At 40.6% G+C, this 18724-nt stretch overlaps 1 protein-coding gene across 1 annotated transcript; it reads left to right on the top strand.

Moving 5' to 3' along the window:
* Nucleotides 1-2657: 2657 nt before the first annotated feature.
* LOC118556349 (solute carrier family 12 member 9-like) lies at nt 2658-17579 on the top strand (the record flags this gene model as incomplete). Its single annotated transcript, XM_036133392.1, is given in 4 exon segments — nt 2658-2850; nt 11714-11888; nt 14920-15066; nt 15246-17579. Coding segments are annotated over 4 exon segments (1471 nt in total), but the record flags the coding sequence as incomplete, so codon positions are not given.
* Nucleotides 17580-18724: the final 1145 nt, after the last annotated feature.

Here is an 18724-nt window from a genome sequence, read left to right as displayed (position 1 = left end):
GTGAATTGATCTATGGGGAAGCCGTCACCGGGTTTGAGTTGAGGTGTGTAATTAGCGCTCCGTCCATTGTACGGTTGTTCATCTACGCGCGTTCAGGTGCAGCAGGAAATTGGGGTCATTGCTTGATCGAGGAAAAAGGTTTAGTTCTTCCAGCCGATGTGTAGCCTCACACCTCCAGCTCCTTCCTGGAATGTAAGCTCCAGTGTGGCCAACGCAGCTAATGCGCCTGTTTCCATATTCATATTAGGCCTCTGCACACAAACGCCCAAGAGGTCTGCAACAGCAAGCAGTGGCTAATTATCTGTGTAGCTTTTAGTTTAATTGATCTTTTCTCCACAAAATGCCACATTTGTTTTGATGCTCCTCTGAAGTCAATAACAGTAAGGAATCTAAGCTCTTAGTGGCCAGGATCCTAACGCTCCGGACAGTGTAGGGAATATGGTGATCATGGAGAAGTGCAGTGAAGAAGACGTGGTTCTTTTGCAATCCATATTGCCATTAAAAAAATTGCAATCACATGTTTTCCTAATATCATGCATTCCCATGATGTTTTTTATTCCAGGAATCAAGAAAACCAAATCCATTAATGGTGCATCTCATTTAATATAAAAAAAACCCACTATGTGCCATCTCTGTAGGCTAAACTATGAAGTTTAGTATACCTTTTTTGTTGCAATTCTTTTCCTCGTTGATTTATATATATATATATATATATATATATATATATATATATATATATATATATATATATATATATTAGGGCTGGGCAACGATTAAAATTTTTAAACGCGATTAATTGCATAATTTGCCCGATTAATCATGATTAATCGCATTGTATGCGCAAACTCCAAGAATGAATTCAAAGTAGTGTAAAGAGCACTTTTATTTTAATGTTCTGCTGCCATATGAACAAAAGTGTTGTAACATTTGTAGCACTTATTTTATACTGGATATTTTCAACCCATCTATTGAATTTAGTGCACTAGTTGATCTTTTCTTCATAAGAGAACAGCAGCAGTGCAGCCAAAATATGGCCTTTTTTGACCTGCTGTATATTAGCCAGTCCCTAAGCTTGATGTATCATGAAACTGTTGACTTTTTGGGTTTTGTGGTTTTTATTTTATTATTACAATTAAATAATAATATAATAATAATAATAACAATAAATATAATATGTTCAGTTGTTTTTTCGCTAATCCACCTCTTATATATTTCAATCCTTATCTAATTTTGTCTGTGTTGTGTGCACCTGCCTGTTGCTTTAATCCTATAAATTTCCCCGTTGTGGGATAAAAAAAGGATTAGCTAATGTTATCTTCTCTTAAATAACACTTTTAATATAGTACGGGTTCTTTCAAGGTCTAAATTACATGTTATGTGTGGGCTCCAGTAAACATCCATCCATCCACTCATCCATCCACTGATCTACCTGGATGTTCCCTGGAGGACTGAAACGCCTCAGTCAGAGACGGTCTGTGGGTCTGTCAGGGCAATGACAGAAGTTTCGTCTCCTCTCTCCGTTTCTGTGGCTCGACGTTTTCATGTTTTTTCACGTGCTTAGATAAATTTGTGTGTTTCCACTGAAATGAACCGGCTTTTTTACAAAACATACAGCTTGATTTCATTTACGGTATTAAAATAAAGCCAACGGTGCTACTTCCCCTGTTCATGTTCTTCCGCTGCTGCAGTCTCTCTAGCTGTTTGTGTGTAAGTTTGTGTGAGAGCTGAGTGGGCGGGCCAGGCTGAGCCTGCGTGCTGATTGGCTGGCGCCGCTGAGCCATGTACGAGAGGGGAGGGGGAGCGGGAGAGTGCTGCCGTGACAGTGCTGACTGACACTGACTGAAAGCATGTGAGCAACATGCGTTAATGCGCGATAAAATAAATATCGCCGTTAATAGTCTAATGAATTAATGCGAAATTAACGCGTTAACTTGCCCCAGCCCTAATATATATATATATATGTATATATACCAACTTTGACACATAACCTAGGACACAGCAACACTGTGCAGCTTAAACCTGTGTCTCTAAAAGGTTTTCTGGAATTGAGCAACTGCATTCCAACAGATACTGCGTTGCAGAACTGCGATTGTCAGTTCTGCAACGGGCCTTTCAACCAGCAGGATAAAATTGTCTCATTCTGGTCACCAGATGATTTTTGTTGGCACATTAGGATGTCCCAGTAAATGTCAACTTTGTTTAATTGCAATATGTTGGTTGAGAAATCTACTCCTAACCACAGGGACAGATTTCGTTCTTGTTATTCTACCTCATTTACCAAGAGGGGAGTACACTGAAGTGGTGGCAAGTGATGTGGCCAACATGTTCATCAGGTTTACTACTCCTGCTTTTTCCTGGAAACAAAAAAGAGAGAGATGATGTGCTGACATTTCACCTAAATGTTACTTATCAAATAATACATTTTAAAATGATTATTGTGCAAAGTAAATTGGGAGACAAGACATAAATATCCTCTGGTATTATTGAAAAGTCTCTGAAGAAGGGTTTATTTCTATTCATTTTCTTTTTCTTCTGACCTCTTCATGCAGATATTCTCAAATACCACAGGCTGGCCTTTCTGTCTCCCTGTTTCTTTGCTGTTTCCTGCAACTTGTGCCGTGAGATTTACCTCCACTCCTCTCTTGTTTTCCTCTCAGGCCCACGTTCCGTTACTTCACCTGGCATACATGCGTGCTGGGCATCATCGGTTGTGCCATCATGATGTTTCTCATCAACGCCATCTACGCCTCAGCTAGCATTGCCTTCATGCTGCTCCTCCTCCTGCTGATTCACTACCTCAGCCCCACGTCCAGCTGGGGATACATCAGCCAGGCTCTCATTTTCCACCAGGTCTGTCAAACACACACACACACACACACACACACACACACACACACACACACACACACAGTGCTGCTTGTCATTTCTATAGCAACTAAAATCTCATCCCCTACGCTTTACACGATACTGTACCTCTGCCAAGCAATCGTTCTATCAGGTTTATAGATGCCTGTACACACACACACACACACACACACACACACACACACACACACACACACACACACACCTCTACACTGCCTCACCCAATCGTTTTACATTTAGCTGAAGTACACGCACGTTCTCCTTCTGCTTTTTTTCCCCTCTACCATACACATTAAAGCTTGTCATTCCTGCAGCCGACATCTATCAAGTTTATATCAGGCTTACCAGACGTAAAAACACACAAACACACACACACACACACACACATCTGCATCTATTCCCCCAGTAAAGCTCTCTACATTTATGGCACAAACACACGCTCTCCATCATTCAGCTCGCCCTGTCCTCTGTTGGCTGTTTTCAAGAAGAGGGGCCAATGTTGTCAGAAGGGCCTGCAGCCGAAGGGAGCTGTTGCCAATGCTGCAGGCGGGGGTTATGGGCAGGGAGGGGGACGTCGGCTGGGTCTGCCAGCAGCTTGTCAAGAGACAGAACATTATTACAGCTACTTAACTTATTGTGCTTCTCCAAACACAATTTTCTTATTCTTTCCTTCTCACAAACCGCCCTCCCACAGATTGTCTTCATCCTGACACCGTCGCCAAAACAGTAAAAAGTTTGTTCGGCTACACAAATCGGATAGAATATTTCTACAATCCAAACCCAACATTATCAGGTAGTGATGGAGAGAAATGGGTTAAACTCATTAAACTGCATTTAATATTAGAGGATTTTTTTTCTTTAAGTTTCTAAATCACAATGAAAGTCATCATAAGCTGCATTACAAGGTATACAAGTCCCCTTCACATCCAGCTCTACACAATCCAGTTCACTTCAAATCATTAAAGGCTAACTCAGCCCCAAATCAACTTTTTTTTTTGCCAATAAACTGTTAACAAGGTTGTCTTATAGAGCTGTCTACATATCCTGTCATTATTTTCTTTTTTAAATTGGTGCACATTTGTTGAAATCCTGCTTTTATGTCTAAAAGTCCACATTACAAATGAATCATGATGCACAAAGCTGCCGTTGTTCCCGTCTGGATTACAAAGCGGGGAAAAAAAAACATGATAATATTTAACTGGACCAATCCTGTCCTCCATTGCCTCTGCAGCATCGGGTTCGGGCTCCACTGACTCAGCACCTAGAGCCAGCAGCTAAAACTGATCAGGCTCTGGCCATCTGGGCTCCACAAGCCTCCCTCAAACCCCGGTGACAAGGGGGGTGAAAAATTCTCCACCTCAAAAGACTGAACCGTGGCATAACTACCAGCATAACTCTGCTCACTCTCCATGATTCTATATGAAAAATCAAGCTTTCGGCTGCTTCCCCCCATGCTGAACACAGACCACAGAACACAGAGTTACACTTTAAACACTGATACAGTGTGTTGAGATGCAATGGCTCGTAAAAAAAGCAGCGAGTTAAACGTTTTTTGAGGACAACATCAGATTGTTTAGAATGTTTCTTCACTGCACTCTCATTCTTAGTGAACACTGGGTCAGAGTGGAAGGGATCAACTCCCTCTAAACAGGAAGACACCGTTAAGAGAGTCAGGATTAGTCTAGCAGCCATCTACCAAAAACCCGCTGGGCGCTGAGGGGATACCAATGGACTCGGGAGTATTTTCTATAATAGGGGACATTTGGAAAATAATTTCAAAAACAGAAATAGAAAATGAACAGAGTAACGACAGCAGTTTGACCTACAGAGATAGCTCAAGATGACCAAAGCCCATCTAACTATAAACTTTGTCAAAAAGGAACATTTTATGGCCTGGTTTGAAAGTGCGTCGACTTCACTGGTAAAAGCTCAGAGCTGGTTCTAAAGAAGAGGGGCTTTATGGTTTAAGGTCCATCTCCCTTTTATTTTAGAAAGTACTTTTTTTTTTCCTGATGTTAAACGAGCTTTATTTAGTGTTCAAATGTACTTTAGAGTAATAATGTAGAGGACCAACACCAATTCATATGTCGCAGCATCACTAAAGGAAAAATCGTATTTTCTCCTGAATAATAGAACAGATTGGTGTGCGACGGTGTGTAGACGTTAACACTGGGCTCTGATTGGGCTCTCTGCATTTGATTGTGGCTCTGGTTGTAAACAAGGAATGTGTCCACAAGAAATCAATTCAATCAAAACAACTTTGGCTGTGTACAAAGTTGTTGATGACATGCCTTTTGTTTTTTAAGTTCTATAAAATCCCACAATCATCTATCAAACAGGACTGTTTGACCGCCATTATGGTCTCAGACGTGAAGACTGGACTAAGTCCAAGGTGTTTCTGTCGCCATGACAACGGTCCTAAACACACTGCCGTAGCAACGGCTGTGTAGCTTAAGGGGTCTTATTGAATGCATTGGAACTATGTAGTAAAAAATGAAAGACTTCAGTCAGACTGTGAAGCTGTATATGAGCAGAACATGTCCACGTCCATGTGGACATGTTCTGAATGAGGTGAAGCAGGTTTGTCTCATAACGAGACCCGAGTCAGACATGCCAATGTTATTTTAAGCTTGAGCGGAAGTATCGCTTAGTTTGCTTTGTAATGTTAACTTGAAAACCTCCCAGGCTGGTGAGAAGTGATTATCTGTAAGTGCCATTGTAGGAAGCCCTCAGTGGGATGTTTATTTCAGTAATCAACATATTCCCTCTTGCAAAAATTGTAAGAGAAGATGATGCTTAAAAAGGTGACTGTTGTTCCTCTACTTCCTTTGCTCCAAAGAAAATTACTGTACCAACTTCCCAGTGAGTGCCCTCAGTCCTATTAATCGTTTAATTTAGTTCTTAAATTAATTATTAAGTTGTGTTTATTATTTTTTGACATTGTGCTTTTTTTTCTTCATTTATGGCTTGTGTAAAACTTGGACTTGCAGATGCCAGTTTTAGCTCATTCTGACTTATTTTTCAAGCACTTTATGACAGGAAGAACAGCATTCAAAAAAAATGTCTGCTGTGAGACGTCATCAACTATTAATATCGAATAGAGGTAACATTGCCCAGCCGTGCGACAGAGCCGTCGCTGTAAAGCTTGTACTATTATTTTAAAGTCAGCACAGATGATTACTCTCCCTCATAGTGAATGAGGCTCAAATATGTCTCAGAAAATAGTTTCACTTTGAAGGACTTCAGCTTTAGACACCCACGTGAAGCTTAAAATGGCTAACTTTGAATCTTCTTCCCTCGGGAAAGTCTGTTTTCACTGTGACGTTTATTTGGTGTTTTCACTGATTGGAAAAATTCAAAATTCTCGCTACCAAAATTCTCGCTACCTGCCAAATTTCCAGTGCATCCCTGGTAAAAATGTCAAAGAAACCCTCAGTTTGAATCAAATCTTTACCACATTGCTACTCCCATCGTGACAACGCCTGTCAGTGAACAGGAACGACTACCTTTATTAGGAAGATATCTCCAACAGGATGGGCAGCCATTCACAACGACACGGAATAAATTATTGCTCATAAACAGAAACAATAAAGTACTTTAGGAAGTGTAGACCACTGTATGGTCGGACACATCCCCGTACCACTGGACCAAAACCTCAGTATCAAAACACACCACAGTTGTGTGGTCTGAGTTGGTCTCAAACTTTAGACAGTAACAAATAGCAGTTATTAACTGATTTAAGGCCACAGATAAACTACATGACGCGGCGTTCATTTAGCACACCGAGAACACAACGTAAATATTGCTCCTGTTTTGAGTGTAATGTGCTTATTGGGTAATTAATCATTTCTATGAACTTTAAATGTGCGTCCCAACATCTTATACTCATTTTACAAATGGGCCTCCTGATTTCACCGCCCCCACCTCTCATCTCATAAGTTGGTCGTCAACCCGCCTCTAGCAAGAAGCCCGCTTTGAGAAAAAGTAATAGAAACGACGGGCTGAGCTAAAGAGAAGCCATCTGTGCGTGCGTAGAGTGCCACATGCATACGGCTGCGCCCTCCAGCAGTAGCCAGTGTGTCTGAGTGCCAGCTGTGTGACATTGAGGCAGGGATGAAAAGCACATTAGTACAGAACAACAAAGAGACCCAGCTAGATAGTAGGCGGTCGACAAGTGTTTTTAGGAGGGGAGAAAAAGACAAAACGGTGGCAAGTAGTGCTGATTGTATCACGGGGAGAGAAGGTGGGAGCGGAACAGAAGCAGGGGATGAATGATTGAAAAACTAAGTGATGGATGAGATGGAAGCAGCAGTGAAATGATGATAGTCTGATGGATGAGAAGACAGGGAAACAGAGAGATAAAGGGAGACAGATGATTTGCTGAGTGGAGGCAGTCAGACTCTGCTTCTGGGACCTTGTCTTTCTGTCTTTTACAGCTGCGGAGATTATGACGGTAATAATGTTGTTTGTATCTTTGTTTATGATTGATAGTCACGCGGACACACATTAACTCGCAGTTTCGGGGAGATTGAGCCGGACTTATCGTTGAGACATTATCAGAATGATTTCTTGGCTGTTTTCAGGCCTAAAGGGAAGCTCCAAGACAAAAAACCAGCACTCTGCTCTCTTTAACAATGTTGCACCATCGCCACAGGCCAATAAAACACACCCTGAAAGTGTTTTCATATTAACATCCTTTCCAAGTGTTTTTACCCTTTCTCACACGCTTCTCCTCCTGTGTGGAGGTTTCTTCCAGCCAAAAACAGTGCTAGCTCTTTAATTGACTAGAAGCACTTGAGGCTGTTTCCTCATCCCACTCATCTAAATGGGAGATAACTGGGTGACTCATCCAGTTTACTTTCTTCACATCACAACTCTGCTGGCTTCCCTAAGACGAAATGCTCCTCAACTTTTCAGTTATCCCAGTAACTTCATGTTTTATTCGCAACCCCTTAAAAAGAGCAGAAGTTCCCAGAAAGATAGATTTCTCTCTCAGCTGGCTTTCTCTGCCAGAGTTTTTATCCTGTAGACTGGTATAGCGTGAGCATTTATTCATTCTTTTCAGGTATTCACTTAAATACTTCAATGGTTCTCCCTTAACAGTACATTCAATTTTGACTTGTATTTAGCTTTTTGTATAGAAAGAAGAAAAAAAGTCTGGAAAAATGATTGATTATCCAGATATTTAAAGCCAAAAGTTGAGTAATGCTATATATATATATATATATATATATATATATATATATATATATATATATATATATATATATAATTTTTATTTCTTCATATATAAATTGCATTATTTGTCTTAGATTTGGCCCATTATTTGTCTTAGATTTGGCCCATCACGCCTTTCTTTTAACATTTTAGCCGTTAGCATTTAGGTTTTTGACTTGATGACTGAATACACACTCATTAATCAAATCTAAAAAGGCACATTTAACTTTTTTTTTCTTACTTTTTTTGCACTTAAAACAACTTCAAATTTCTGTTTAACTGGACTTGTGGTTTTTATAAACTCAGTTTGGATAAAAGGCCATGGTGCTCTTATGTCTTATCTGGGCCTTGACTCACATGTAAAATGTCAGTCTCATTCCTGCTTCTTTCAGTTAAGGAAGATTTAAAAAAAAAAAAAAACTGCCAAACATGGTCTCTTCAGCTGAACTTAAAAAAAAACTACTCATACGTTTGTGTCATCGGGTTCAGATTATTGCAGTGACCTGTTCACCAGTTTGGATAAATCATCTCTTTCACGCCTTCAAGCCATACAAAATGCTGAGGCCAGACTACTGACTCGTTCCAGCAAGCAAACTTGTATGACCCCCATTTTATATTATTTACACTGGCTACCATTAGATTTTAGGATATGTTTTAAAATTCCTACATGAACATACAGAGCACTAAACAACCAGACCCCAGGTTATTTATCTAATCTTCTCTGAAAATACACAGCTGCTTGCTATCTTTACTCAGAGTTTTCTAGATGCTCCACACATACGACCTGCATTTAGTTGACTCTGTGGACTCTTACAAAGAAGCTAAAAATATTTTTTCGATGACGTTCTGTTTAATGGTTTATTGTGTTATTTTTAGTTATTTTTTATTGCTTATTATGGCACTTCATTGTATTATTTTGACTGTTTTGGACAGTGCTTTAATAATGCTTTGTCTGTAAATAAAGGTACAAAAGTTCTTATAGCAAACATTGTGGTTCAAATAATTTGAATCTACTGAAGGATACTTTCATTCGTATTTGACAAAAACAAAACTTACAGATTTAAAAATAACTTGATCTACAAATCCATAACTTGGAAACCAGTTTCAGCACCGTGTTGTTCTATGATTAGCAGAAGCTAAAAATAAAACTTCTATTTACGCTGTTCATCTGGTTATGTTGCCTTTAAATGTCCAGAACGCTATAAAAACTTCTGACAAAAATCCAGAATTTGGCATCTGGAAAAACCTGGATCAACCCTGACTTCTAACGCCTGTTGTAAAAAAAAAAAATCTGCCAAATGCAGATTATTCACAGGAAATGTTAGAAGAATTTGTTCCATTTAGCTGCTCTACAACAGCATCTTCATGCATATAAATCAGAGATTTATACAAAAGGTTTTTGACATAAGTAAAATATGGTATTGGTATAGAAAGTGTACTAATTGTTTATATGAGATGAATAGATGGTTGTCATCATCGACTACAGCTTTTCAGCATTTATCCTAAAACACCAGTTTTGCTCATGCAGTAGATGTTTGCTTTGTTCCTCCAGATAAGAGAGGCCAGTTTAGGATATTTGATTCATTCAGATAAAACTCAGTTAAGGTGAATGTTTTGCCTCAAGACTCAGGCCCTACAAACCATGACTACAACACAGTTAACAAAGTCACTGTGGATAGAGAGAAGCCTGAATACTTGTTCTAAACAATGACTCTCCCATATAAAAACACTCAATGTTCAGAAGTTTATGGATCGGGGAGGCGTCAATTTATGATGGATTAAAAAAAAATACATAAACCCATCTCCGTTTCATTACACACCAAACCAAAACGCGAGACTACTAAATATCTGGCTGAATAAAAAGTGTGGTTCCACTAAATGCAAAACCGAACAGACACAAACAATAGTGGAAAAAGCTTTTAATGGAAATAAAATGATGCCATGTATATGACTGACTGTAGCGCCTCTACAAAAGTCTGTAGAAAAGTCAAAAGCACTATAGCATTCCGGTGACAAACTGTTGTGTATCCAGCTTGGCTCTTGTGAAGTACCACCCTGCTAAGTTTAGTTATAAATGGACTGCTTTTCTTTTCTGCTGTAAAATGGTTCCAAACTGCAGACTTTTTAGTAGCACTAGCTGGCGCGTTCCATTACCACATTCTTTGGTAATATTATTTTTTTTAGTTTTTTGGTGCAGCTGATATAAAACCGTCGACAACACAGCCATACAGACCAGAAGTTGAGTGCAGTCATGCGGTGTACACTCATATTGATAATTCAATAATGACTTCTTCAGGGGCCCCAGCTAGTACCTGTAGTTTTGGATGATGGTAACAAGAGGTTCATCAGTGGGAAAATAGTGTGCTGTGCCATTAAAGGTGAAGCATCAGTCCACTGTAGCTTTGTAAGAAATAGATTATTGGATTCTTTGGTGCTAAGTTTAAGTTCCTCTGCATAGAATCTAAAGAGCTTTGAGGAGAAAAAAAAAGGCTAAAATTGCCAGGGTGCAGTTTTTTGCCTACTGCACCCTAAACATTTTCCAGCACCTTCCTCCTCCCATACAGCCCCATCTACGCTCTCCAATAATCACCTACACCTGTCATGCCCAATCAAGCCTGGACTCATTCCACCTGCCTACCGCTCTATAAAAGCTCACCTCAATCTGCTCTTCCCCGCCGAATCATCTTCATTCAAACCTCGCCCTGCCTATGATTCCCATGTCTGCCTGCCAGTGCTACCTACGTCTGCCTGCCAGTGCTTCCCACGCCTACTTGCCTGAGAACCCTATCTCTGTCTGCCCGTGTTCAGCCAACTGCCAGCTCCAGCTCCGCCGCGTCTCCAGCCTCAGCCCATCTTCACCATCACTCGTCTGCTCCAGTCCGGTACAGCCTCTGGTCACCTCCTCCACAACTCATAGTCCTCAATAAAACTCTTTAAACAAAGCTCTGTGTGTGTGGTTGTGTTCGGGTTCATCAGAACAAATCGTGACAAAAATGAAGTGGAGTGTATGCTGGGAGCCTAAAAACGGTTGAACAGAAATTTCAAACAGTAACAGCCAACCTGGTTTCAAGTAATGGAAATGGAAATAATGTAAGGTGTAGGAAAACCATCTAAGTATTTCTAACGTGTCTTCGGTAGGTTTGGTGTTACTCTTGCAGCACCACGTATTTCTAATCGTAGCTTTCAGGAACTTGATGTGTGGAGTTAATTTTGATAAATGACTTGATTTTGTATTAATAAAATCTGTTTCTAAAGTGGATTAAGTTGGAAATCATTCAGTTTTTTTTCAGGATTGCTTACCTGTGCTTCACAAAGTTGAAGCTAATCAACCTTTCAGATGTTTTACATATGAAAACACAAACATGGCGAGCAAGTTTAATTCTTGCCGCATACAACTATTGCATATTATATAAGTATCCCAGGAGATGGATTGCGCTGGTTATGCACTGGTGTAGGTCCTCAGTCATTCAGGACATGTCAGTCCCAAGGGCGTAAAGAGAAGGTGGCTGCATGTTTGGATGAGATGTAGAACTGCTTCGAGAAACTGTTTGACCTACTAAAGCATTTAGAATTACGCCGGTTGGGATGAAATCATCATCTTCTTCTCACACATATTTATTCCTGCCTTCAGGTGCGTAAATATCTTCTGATGCTGGACGTCAGGAAGGACCACATTAAGTTCTGGAGACCTCAGATCCTACTGATGGTTTCCAACCCTCGCAGCAGTGTGGGCCTCATTACCTTCATCAATGACATCAAGAAGAGCGGCCTCTACGTGCTGGGACATGTCCAGCTGGGAGACCTCAGTAAGAACACCTCCGCTGCTACTACCTTCTCCTTCTCTAGGAAATCAGTTTTTACCTCCACCAACCTTTACCTAGATAAAGCAGCACATTCTGAGTGGGAGAATAACCGTTTTGAACAAAGTGTGGTACGTGTGAATGAAAAGATTGCAGGGTTTCACACCTATCAGGGCTCTGTTGAATGGCCTGTTAGAATACTAGCTGTTTCTTTATGACATTGACTGATCCTCTACTGTCTCACTGTGGGAGCTTTACATACGGGGGAATCTCCTTTCTTTCATGTGAAGGCAGTGTTCTGAATAATTTGAAGTAGCAGGGTCATTGTTGGACTATTTCTTTGTCTTTGGAGAACATTGTAAGGGGTTTGTGGGTAGAGCAAAGGGGGAAAGGGAAGCAGCTCTGAATGAAATCTTCCCAATCTGAATTCTCTTGAGTGTTGGACAGTGAAAAAATATGTTCATTAGCCACTGAAGAGCCCTTCTCCGGTTCTGAGGAACCACTTGGTCACTATACAAAGAATCCATTCATTTAGACACTAACAGGAAAGAGGAATTTCTTGTACCTGCTTTCTCATTACACTGCAGGAGAATTTTATGCTGTTTATTCTCAGTTTTGACTAGCAGCTATTTGCTGTAAACCCGAGAAGAGTACTTACCTGTAATTTGGAACAATCACATTAATAGCCCCGCAGACACAGGCTCTGAATTTCCCTATAACATCTACGGCTGTTTTTTGGGGAGTGATGGATTACCCACCTCCCTGTTGTGTCTCCCTGCATCTTTGCTCTGTCCAACATTCTGTCTATGCTGTCATCCGGAGTTTGATCTTTGTCTCTCTTTCTTCCCTCTCTCCCACCTTTCAACATCTCGTCTCACATCTTTGTCTCCCTCTGCCTCATATTTCTTGTCAGCCATAGAGTTTTTCACCTCCTATCCTGGTACCTTCTGGTTTCTTGCTGATACACGCTAGAAATCTCGGAAAAAAAATGTCTTCTCCTGGTTTAAACTCCACCACAATAATAAATAAATCTGCTATATATATAAATTAACAAGCCTCCCCTCTGTAAAAAAAAAAAATAAATAAATATATAATATAAATACAGCAGCACAGGAAGCCTTCATTTGAATAGAATAGCATAAATTGTTTAATTAAAATTAACATTATTTTGCTTAAAGCACTGTGCAAATAGACATTTCTGTTTAAAAAAATATATAACTCCAAATTGGAAAAAATACTTGTAAAGTATGGAACATTAGCAAATGTCCATATTTACATCTATCGTCATGTGCTGTGAAAATATCTGGAAATTGCAATGTCAGCAGCATCTTAATGCTGCCGACATGCATAGTGCTTCCTAAAGTATTAATATACCTTTTAATGTTTTTTTTTTTTTTGTCGTGATTTTACTAGGGTTTTCAAAATATCTGGATGAAGTAGATACTAAAAAACAAGTTTTTCAAAGATCCTCATTTGCATCAAACTGTGTACAAATTGACACATTCACGCTTGCCCAAATTGTTGGACTTCCGAATGCAGAGCTGCAATAACAGATAGCCTCTCTGTGGCTGCTCATCGCAGCAGTCATCTACTGTGGGAAGTTTAAACTCTGCTAGCATGTCGAGTACAGCCAGAAAAACATCTAATTCTCTTTGGCCAACAAGACAAACACAAAATCATAGTTCGGAATAACATTCCGTATAAAGGGAGACGGACAAGAAAAAAAAAAACAAATGCCAAACGATGCCACATGCTAGCTGCAATATCGCTACATGCTAACCCTACAAGCTAACACTACCACACATGTTTGAGAGCAACTTAAACAGCTTAAAAAAAAAGCTTAAAGCTCCTGTATTAAACCTGCCAGATGACATAATCTAACGCTGGTTTACATTTTAACTTCATAAACATAGACCGTGTCCGTGACCGACAGTTCACAATGGCTGTGAACTGTCAGTTTGAGCTCCCCATTGAGATGAGCTTCTGCTCTGTTCTGCTGCGGTGTGAATTACTGCTGGAAATTGTTAATCAACTGATGGCTGGTTAATGGTGGTTAATGTGGCTGATCACACAAGTTATGGTGGCGTCAGCTGGTAATTAAAAGAGAAAAAAGGAGCAACCTACCCTGCTGCTATAGGGTAGACAGAAGTTGTAAGGACCAGATCATTGTTTACGCTGTAAGAAATATGCTTTAAGCACCAGATCATGTTTGTTTTGAAACATACACATCATTTTAGTATGAAATTACGCTTTATTTGTTCGTCACTGGTAACTTTTAATGGTGTCAACAGCAAATTGACAGACAAATGGAGGGCTGGCTCAATTTGCCACTGGCTCACTAAATAGTAGCAATTATAATAAAATAAAACAATTGCATGGCTGAATCAAAGGTACTTGCATCCGTGAAGAATAACACTTAGACTAAGTATTATCTTGTCAACCGTTTTGCCAAACAAGGAAGTGACACTTCGTTTTTATGTAAAGGAAGGATGAATTGATCCCTACTGACTGGTTTTGCTCTAATTAAGAAAGTTAAAGTTAAGTTTGTCTTATTGTAATTAATCATATTTTTGCTCTTATCCAGAAGTAACCATATGCCTTCAAAAAATTTGTTGCTGTATAGAAATATACTGATAATCTTTCTATATTTTTTTTCTTAGTGTCAGTATCAAGTTGGAAATGACAACCACAAACCCTTGCAGCAAATAAAGCTGTCTGTCTTTTATGGGACATCTCTACCAGCTTTGCACTTCTGGAGCCTGACGGTTTTGCTCATTCTTCTTTGGGAAATAGCTTTAGCTTTGGCAGATTGTACAGAGTACAGGCACATCTATAAAAAAAAAATTGAATATTGTGAAAAAGTTCTAGATTTGTGTCACTCGTTTTAAAAAGTAAAAGTCGTATATAGATTCATTACACTTAAAGTGAAATAATTCAAGCCTTTATTTTTTTGTAATACTGAAACTCTGCCCTTTGTGCTTCTCAGCATAGTAGCTGAGATTCTCACATGTCTGTTTTTTGTTTTCCTCTCGTTCAGGCACTTTACCGTCTGACCCCTTGCAGGCTCAGTATGACTCCTGGCTGTCCCTGGTGGACCATCTGAACATCAAAGCCTTTGTCAACCTGACATTGGCAGATTCCGTACGTCATGGTGTCCAGCATCTCCTCTTCATCTCAGGACTTGGTCAGTACTGCTGCCAACAACACAGTGACTGCAGCAGCACAAGCCGTTTGTGTCGTGTGTAAATTTAAAGCTGCTGACTGAGATAGTTTCATATTCTGTTATGAATAATTCTGGTGCCCTTTTGCGGTCTGTTTGATGTTTTTTTTTTTTCTTTTCTCCTTCTTGCTCCGTACTTCTAGGTGGGATGCGACCCAACACCTTGGTTCTCGGTTTCTATGACGACTGCCTTCCAAAAGATAAGCTGATTGAATCTCCCCTGTTTTCCACCGAGTCCGTGGAGCCCTTCAGTCCCTCTGAGGATGTCGATCAGCCTCCCATGTATCACTTTGCCTCCCTGCGAGGGTCCAGTGACAGGCACGATTATGGTGAATTTGGGGATGGGAAGGTTTTAGGCCCCCAGGAGTATGTTTCTGTTATTTCTGATGCGATGAAGATGCTCAAGAATGTGATACTCGCTCGATACTTCAATGACTTCGACAGAGCTCAGGTCCTTTCGTCGCCCTCCCCCCTCGCCAAGGGAGACGTGTTCGTTGATGTCTGGCCAATAAACCTCCTGCGCCCGGACAGCTGCAGCTACGTCGACACCTGCTCCCTGTTCCTGCTGCAGCTAGCGTGCATCCTCAACATGGTGAAAGCCTGGCGCAAAGCTACTCTGCGACTCTTCCTGTGCGTGGAGGAGGGGCAAAGCGTCAGGGGCTCAGAGGCCAAGCTCGGCCAGCTCCTTAAAGATTTGAGAATTAAAGCTCAGGTGTACCCCGTACCGTGGGACCAGGTGGTGGGGTTACACTGGCAGCGGCAGGGTGGATTCAGCAAGAACCAGAAGTTCCTGTCTCCAGACTCCACCACCGATGAGATGGAGGCGAGACCCATGGAGGAGGAGAGCGAAGACGATTACGTCAACAGCTTCCCAAGCAATGCCACGCGCGTCTCCGATGACTACCTGACAGCCGTCAATAAGCTGATCCTTGACCAGGCCAGCCAACCGCCTGCCGTGCGTTTCCTGTACCTGCCCCGCCCCCCAGCCGACACCCGCCGGTACGCTACTTACCTACACCAGCTGGATCTGCTTACTCAGGATTTAGGACCCACTCTCCTCATCCACGGAGTCACGCCTGTCATCACCACTGACCTGTGAGCTCGCCTCTCCTCTTCCTCACACGTTCAGCGAAGCGTGCCTTACACTCTGACAGCGAGCGAAGTCTCCAGCGTCCCCATTAAAGGTGTGGACGGCAGCTCAGCATTGACCTCTCCATTATCACTGCTAGCTCGCTGACACCACCTTCCCTGCCTTATACAATGTTCCTAGTTTTTAACTCTTTCCTTTTTATATGTCTTCTAACTTCCAAATAACTTTGCGGACATTTACCAAACACCAGGAGGCACACCTGGGCAAAGCTCACTGTAGTTTTAAGCTCAGCGTTGAATCCGATGTCATTCTTCTTAACGACCTTTCCACATGTGCTCAAATCAAAAAGTGCCTCTAATAGTTATGAAACATAATTTAAACAACATTGATGCTTAAAGCAATCGTTTCCTTTTCCTTTTAGGAGTTCAGAACAAAGATAAATCATAGCAGAGATGCTTCTACAATGTGTTCTCTGACTCTTTTATTCCCATATGATTTTATGTATAATCTCAGGACGACATTCCTTTTTATCCAAATGCACTTTTTGTCCTGCCACGTCTGCCGAAATGCACAACGTGCAGATAAAGAACAAAAAAGACTAACGTTTCCCTGCTCCAGCGACTGAGACTAACTTTTTCCATTTGTTTTTATTATCTCCTACAATCTCGTCACTTTTGGTTTCCTCTCAGTGGCCGTGCTGGTTGACCGGCTTTGTGCTAAATTGCCCGAATGAATTTAAATATCTGCTCATCTCTGCTGCGAAACTCATTAGCTAAAGTGCTTGTAACATTAAAAACATGTTTCTGTAAATTCTGCTCAACTGTGTGGACAAAATTGGAGTTATTGGAACGTATGTAAGGGCAAAAGCGTAGAACTGTATGCAGTCTCGGCGTCGGCTTTTAACAGTGAACAACCCAGCGTACTGTGATAAATGCTTCCTTTGTTATGCACTCCGTACCCTCTGGAACAAACTCAAGGGTTTAATAAACTTTAGCCTTTAAATGTCAGAAATCAGATGAACTCCACAAGGACTTCAGATCATCTGAGGGCAGACTTTTTGCTTTAAAGGAAACCTGGTGCTCTGATTTCACTCTAAACATTGTTTGTATCTGGACTCTTTCCAAATGGATTTCCTTCTGATCTTTTTACATTGACTATTTTTTTTACTGATACAATTTTGTTTGGACACTACACTCCTTAAACCACTCGCACTACATTTCTTCATGTGTTTGTCTGGGATTTCTGTTCTCCCCTCTACAGGAAAACAACAAATTCAGTTGGACATGGTTTACTGAAGGAATTAGTATTTGTATTACTGTTGAATTATGTCCAAACTTTTCAAGACGTTGACTGTAATGACACAAAAAAATAAACATCTTTATCAGTTTTCCACTTGCACAGCTGATTCTTAGCAAACACACTGACAACAACTCAGAGTATGTGGACAGCTTTAGGTTAGTTTATGACGCCCTGAATAGAGAGCTGGGAGTTTTGTCTGCCTTTGCTCACTTGTTTGTTTGAGGTAAACTTGAGAAATAAGCCCTGAGATAGCTCAGCATCTCAGACAGAGAGATACAAAGAGGGTGCCAGCCAGCCAAAATTACCTTGTCTTACAGTCTGTCTCTCTGCCAAGCAGACAGAAATGGGTTCCATCTCTGTTCTGAGGTGAGAAACAAGATTGGAGAAATAAACCCAAATAACTACTGATATCTATAGAGGGAGGAAGGCTAGACCCTAACCAGTTGTGTAGGTTTGGGTTCAGAGAATAAAGCATAGACTTTAAAAAAAAACAAAAAAAAAAAACGTTTGTGCTACACAAAGTAGGCAATGGAAATTCCTAGATAATCAGGATAAAAGGTACAACAAAACCCATCCTAACCTGAACAGTGTTTTCTCTTGAAAATGGGCATATTAACCGTTTAATGTTATTATTGCTCATTAGAATGGGGACATTTCCCATGAACAAGAACTACTGACTCTAAGGAGAATATGTCATTGGAATCATGTAAGTTTCTTCACTAAAAACTAGCCAGACTCAGGTGTTCATGGTTTCTGTCCATGTTGTGAAGGGATACCAGGAATCGCTTTGCCACAAACACCTCATCAATATCACATCCTGGACAAGTCCCTAAAAATAATCATCTCTTTTAGGATACAGCAGAGCACATCTCTTCAAGCGCTAGATATCCGATAACAAAGTAGACTCAAGTCACAAATTTAAGGTTTTCAGACCTACATCTCAGAACTTAAATCTGATTTTAACAACATTGCATCGTAGTTAAGCTGGGTTCACGAGTCCTTTGAGTTAAATGTACACGAGGCAACAAAAATATGTTATTTAAACAGAACTGCTTATAAACATTTCTTAAACCAATATTAGGCCATTTTACACCAGGTAACCTGTACCGTCAGACCACAACATGCATGTAGGTTAGAGTAGCAGTGGTATCATGATGGGACAGAGCACCATTCAGTGTGAAATTACGGCCCTTTCATTTGCTTACACAAATGATCTGCTGCTGAACAAATTAA

Source organism: Fundulus heteroclitus, unplaced genomic scaffold (genome assembly GCF_011125445.2).
Source record: "Fundulus heteroclitus isolate FHET01 unplaced genomic scaffold, MU-UCD_Fhet_4.1 scaffold_617, whole genome shotgun sequence".
NCBI classification, from domain to species: Eukaryota; Metazoa; Chordata; class Actinopteri; order Cyprinodontiformes; family Fundulidae; genus Fundulus; species Fundulus heteroclitus.
Note: the sequence above shows the minus strand (reverse complement) of the source record. Positions and strands in the feature narration are given on the sequence as shown.